The sequence below is a fragment of the Schistocerca nitens genome, unplaced genomic scaffold, assembly GCF_023898315.1.
Source record: "Schistocerca nitens isolate TAMUIC-IGC-003100 unplaced genomic scaffold, iqSchNite1.1 HiC_scaffold_517, whole genome shotgun sequence".
In the NCBI taxonomy this organism is placed as follows: Eukaryota; Metazoa; Arthropoda; class Insecta; order Orthoptera; family Acrididae; genus Schistocerca; species Schistocerca nitens.
In genome coordinates, this window is record NW_026046050.1 from 129,279 (window position 1) to 134,848 (window position 5,570).

General features: G+C 61.2%; 1 protein-coding gene across 1 annotated transcript; it reads left to right on the forward strand.

Moving 5' to 3' along the window:
• The first annotated feature begins 359 nt into the window (after positions 1-359).
• LOC126232459 (uncharacterized) lies at positions 360-1,139 on the forward strand. The gene has a single exon (XM_049942713.1). It carries the CDS (start codon positions 360-362, stop codon positions 1,137-1,139), a length of 780 nt encoding a protein of 259 aa, XP_049798670.1.
• Positions 1,140-5,570: the final 4,431 nt, after the last annotated feature.

Genomic DNA, 5,570 nt, shown 5'->3' on the forward strand with positions numbered 1-5,570 from the left:
GGTGGCCGCACCTACCTTACGGCCGGACATCTTAGGTTAGGCTAAGGGCGCCGAGGTCACGTTACGTTCACCTTCGGGCGCCACACGTAGCTGTCACAGGTAGGTAGTAGTTCGGTCGGTCGGTCGTCGGCAAGCCGCAAAAAACTACAGACGACGTCGACAACAAGACCGAGCAGGAGGCAGATATATACCGAGCGCCAAAGAGACCGACCACACACACACACACACACACACACACACAAAACAACAAACACCACCCACCGGCCAAAGGGGCACCAAAAAAACCCACAAAGCCGAGCACCACACGTCGCGACCAGAGGCAACCCGCAACCGCAACGGCGCTTTCCGCACCGGGCCGGATGCACGTACGACAACACCGCTACCCGTACACAAGGCCTCCCATTGCACACAGCCGCTCTGTGTTCAACATCATCAATGGCGCGCCCGCGGCTCGTCGCGGTCGCAGCCATGACGCCGCCGCCACTTTTGCACCAACACATTCACGCACCGCAAAACAGCTCGCCGACCCACCGACACAGCACAGCCGACAAACAAAAACAACCGCGGCGGCGGCAACAAAACAAAACAAACACCTCGCACCAAGCGTCCGACAGAAAACAAACGGACAGGCACACAGGCCTCTGCTAACGACCACGACACAGCGGCACGCTGCCCCTTTCCCGCCACTCTCGATTCACAGCGCACGCGACCCCGTCGTCGACGACGACACGCGACGGGCTCGCTTCCCGCAACCTACACCTTTCCGCCACTACGCACGGCTCCACCCGACGCCCGTCGCAACGGCACTACTGCACGCACTATCACCCCCGCCGCCGCCGCCGCCGCCGCCGCCTCCTCCTCTCTCCCCCTTCCCGTACACAACAACACAGCCAAAAACACACTCACGACCCAAACATAACAACATGGCACGTGCATCGGCGCACACCCCCAACCAGTCACCGTCGACACAACCACACGCAAGGCACGGAAAAACCGGCGTCCTTCCACGTTGCCATCAAAGCAGCACAAACAACCACACAGGAGGAACCACCAACAACTGCCGGCCGGCCGGCAACCACCAAACGCACATTCCCGCTCGCCACCACACACCTCTCGGCAGCCGTTTCGCAAAGACATGACATGACATGACGCGACATCATCGCATCACGGGCGACGCACGCACACCGACCCACTTTCCCGCCCGTCTCTCTCTCTCTTTTTCTTCCGACGCCTTCGGCCGAGCACACACGTACGTGGCACAACGCCCAACACAGTCACACACAGTCGACAGGCGCACGCCCAGGCACGCAACGACGCAGCGCAGCAAAGGCGCCCGCGACACATACCTCCTCTCCCGTCTCGCCGCCGACCGCCAGCCAGCCACTCGCAATGTGCACTGGCCAACCGGACACACGTCCACCGCGCCGCCTCCGACCACCCGCCAGGGGGCGCTCACGTCCGCGACAACAGCGCGGCCCGCCGCCGGGCGGGCCCAGCCCGGCCCAGGCGGCGCGCGCTGCTCTGCACTCGGCGCGCCGCGCCACACATCCTGCTGCAGACCGGGCTCGTCTCTCTGTACGCGTCTGCGTCTGCCCGCATCTCATCTTCCTGCGCATCAACACAAACGAGGCCACGTGAGCAAACCCCCGTCACAACGCCACATCACGCACTGCCTTGTCGACCGCCTAAATAAATGCACTCACCCACCAGCCATCCGCTTCGTCCTCTTCTTGCTTACTCGTTGTTCGTCGTTGTTGCTGCTGCACCAGCACCAGCACCAGCACCGGCGGCGGCGGCGGCGGCGGCGGCGGCGGCGGCGGCGGCGGCGGCGGCGGCGGCGGCGGCGGCGGCAGCGGCAGCGGCAGCGCACACAGCCCCCAGCCGGCCGCATCCGAGGGGGCCCCGCCGCCAGCGTCGCCTCCTTGGGCACAGGTGCGGTGCTGTGGCCGCCCATCCAACCGCATTTGCTGGCCGTCCCAGCCGCCAGGCAGGCGTTCCCACTGCCGCGCACCGCCTCTGCTGCAGAAGACGAACAAACGAAACGTACAAACATACACGCACCCGAAGCGTGGCCACACACGGACGGGACCGACAGGCTCCAAGGCGACCAAACGATGGAAAAACAAACACAAAAACAAAAGACACGCGAGCGAGCGAGCAAGCACGCAGTCGCCTCGCCTCTGTCCTCCCGCCCCCGCCCTTCTCCCCACCACATGCCCACAAACACCACCGCCTGCCCGCATCTCCACATTCGCCCCCTCCATTTGTTCCCTTGCGTTCGTTCCTTCCTTCCTTCCATGTGTCTGCGTGCGCGGCGCCTCTCCAACATCCGCCGTCCGTCCGTCCCGTTTTCGCCGTACCACACGCCACCGTCGGCGCCGCCTCGCCTCCTCCCAGTCCACCACCGCCGCCGCCCCTGTCCGCCCCGCACACCACCATACACCGCTGCTTGTCCCGGCCGTTGCCACCAAAGGCGCCAGCCGCAAACCGCGCCAAACGCCGCAGCGCGCGTGCGTCCTTCCTTCTTGCTTGCTTCTCCGTGCCGACGCTGCCTCTATTCCCGCACCCATTCGGCCGACAAGCACTGGCGTCGACGACACAGCCGTTGGGCTCCGGCACTGCGCGTACCGGAGTTACACGCGCACCCCCCCTCGCGAACGCACGACTCATTCTCTTTGTTGTTTCTCCTCTTTCTTACGTCTTCGTTTCTTGTTTGTTTGTTTGTTTGTTTTTTTTTTTTTCCTCCCACCGCCGCATGTGACACAATGGCCTCCCTCCCCCTTTCGTTCGTTGTCGCCGCTTTGTTTCTCTTTCTCATTGGTGCACGTCCGACGCGCTCCATTTCCACCACACCACGGCCATCGGCCTCCTCAACGGGCAGGCGCAGTGTGCCATTCTCCGGCGCACAAGCACACCGCGCGGCTCGCTCTCCTCGCCCCCACGCCACGCCACGCCACGCAGCACAAATGATGCTGTCTCGCAACACGACACACGGTGCGCACACCCCCGACCACGCGGCTCTTAAAAGGCATGGCACCGGCGACATGCGCCGCCCCGGCCCGCATCCGTCGTCTCACGTTCACTGCCGGCCGCGTCTGAGGCTACAACCGCACCACAACAACGGTCCCCTCCCGGCAACACATTTGTTGCACAAACACAACCGCCGAGCGCAGCGCGAGCCACCCACACGCGCCCTCCCCGTCTTTAAAAGCCTCCGCGTCTCCTTTCTCCTTTCGCGCCCCTCCCATCTCCCGAATATGCCAGCAGCGGTGCCACTACCGCGAAACGGACACGCCTTCCGGGCCACATGCAAGGGCACGCCCACCACCAACTACTGCCATATTCGCGGACGCAGTTAGGCAACACGCAACGCACTCTCCACCTACTTTCTCTCTCTCGTCCATTCTCTTTAAAACACACGAACCAACCAACCACGGCTAACACACTTTTTCGCGACACCTTTGACTGCGTTATCTTGACCGTGACGGCAGCTATCGACCTTCCAATTCCCCACTAAACACACACACACCCCTACATACACACCCTTCGCTACACCGGACAACAACAGCGTACACAACAGGAGGGCACACGAAACGGCAGGCAAGGGCAACGCATTCTCATAGATTCCTCCTCCGAGCCATGTCGGCGAACGTTTCATCCGGGAAGGCAATGCAATTCAGCCGTCACCACGGCCGACACCTGCAGCCGCGCCGTAAACGCCTTTCAGTGCGGCTGCAATGCACGGGAACGTTCCGTTGCTATAGACAGCGCCTCTCCGTTTTTCCCTGCTTCGTTTTCCGGTGATTGCTTCTCCATTTTGTTTGTTTTATTACTTTCCGTTCCCCTCCTCCACCATTGTTTCCGTCCCCAACAGTTTTGCTCATTCCACACGTTCTGCCCAGACACGACACTCGACCGATCAAAGGTCAGCCTTTCGTCACCGTTCGCGGCGCCGACGGTGCCACAGTGCGACTGGTGTGAACACCGACACGTTGCCATGACGCCGGTGTACCGCGCCGATATTGACAGTTACTCAGAGCCGCCGGATCGGATCACATCACCGACACACCTGCCATTTCACACCGGGGGACACAGACCAACGAAACGCGTGTACGCCCATAACAACAAACAACGACCGTCGTCGTCTAGCCTCACGCTTACTGTACTCAACCGAACACACGTGCACCGTGAATGACGTGCGTGCGCACAACAGTCCAATCAATCATCAGTCAAACTGCAGAAACGGCTATCATCAAATCAAGGGCCAAATAGGTACACCACCGTGCGTGTCGCCTACCCCACCCGCCCGTACATTTCTTGGCGACTTCGTAATGGATGATAGTACGACACGTCCATTTAAAACGTCACCAACACACACACACCAACGCGCCGTACAGCAAAGGGAATAGTCGACGGCAACACAACATTTCACCCTCGCCATCATGTATGATGTGACAACAGACGGCCGTAACGGTGACATCCAACAATCAATCAATCGCGAGGACTTTCAATTGCAGTCACGTGACTAACCGGGCAGACGGAGACAAAGACATGAATCAGCGCCACAGACAGCACCAACACCTCCTATCGATCTATCTGTGTGTCGACAAACAACCACGCCAAGACTCGTGCACGCATTCCACGTCACACCGGCGGCAACCAAACCCTCGCGGCCGTACCCCAGTAACCACAACCACAACCACATTCGAGACCACACCACCACGGCACAGCAGCACCACCAGCTGCCTCGCAACCAACCAAACCGGGTAGCTATGCCGCCCCTCTCACTCACTCACTCACTCACACACACACAAACAATTCCGCTCTTCCCGCAAAGGCAATTTGGTGGCCCTGAAAAGGGCCGTTTTGCCGCTCTCGCAACGGAGGGAGCTTCCTTCCTTCCTTCCTTCCTTCCTTCCTTCCTTCCTTCCAAGAGCCGAAGTAACAACCTCCTCCTTACTTGGAGCTCGTGTACTTGGTCACCGCCTTCGTGCCCTCGCTCACGGCGTGCTTGGCCAGCTCGCCAGGCAGCAAGAGCCGCACAGCCGTCTGGATCTCGCGGGACGTGATGGTCGAGCGCTTGTTGTAGTGCGCCAGGCGAGACGCCTCGGCCGCAATGCGCTCGAAAATGTCGTTCACGAAGCTGTTCATGATGCTCATCGCCTTCGACGAGATGCCCGTGTCGGGGTGCACCTGCTTCAGCACCTTGTAGATGTAGATGGCATAGCTCTCCTTCCTCTTGCGCTTCTTCTTCTTGTCGCCCTTCGAAATGTTCTTCTGCGCCTTGCCGGCCTTCTTGGCGGCCTTCCCGCTAGTCTTGGGCGGCATCTCGAACGTACAACAACAGGCAGCAAGCGCTCCGCTCTAGTCAGCGTCTCCCCACACAGTGGCACCCGCCGCTACCGCAACACCGCACCTTTACCAGCTCGCCCTGTTGCGGCCGCCGACCAATGGGGCGCGCGCGCAACCGGCCGCCGCACCCGAGCCCATAAAGGGACCCCCACCCCGCCGCCGCCGGCACACGCACGCACTCCGCTGCTCGACTCGCTGCGGCTCGCACCGTTACGGTT

Excerpts from the sequence above, each read along its gene's own strand:
- LOC126232459 (XM_049942713.1), top strand. The coding sequence starts at position 360 with ATGCACGTACGACAACACCGCTACCCGTACACAAGGCCTCCCATTGCA.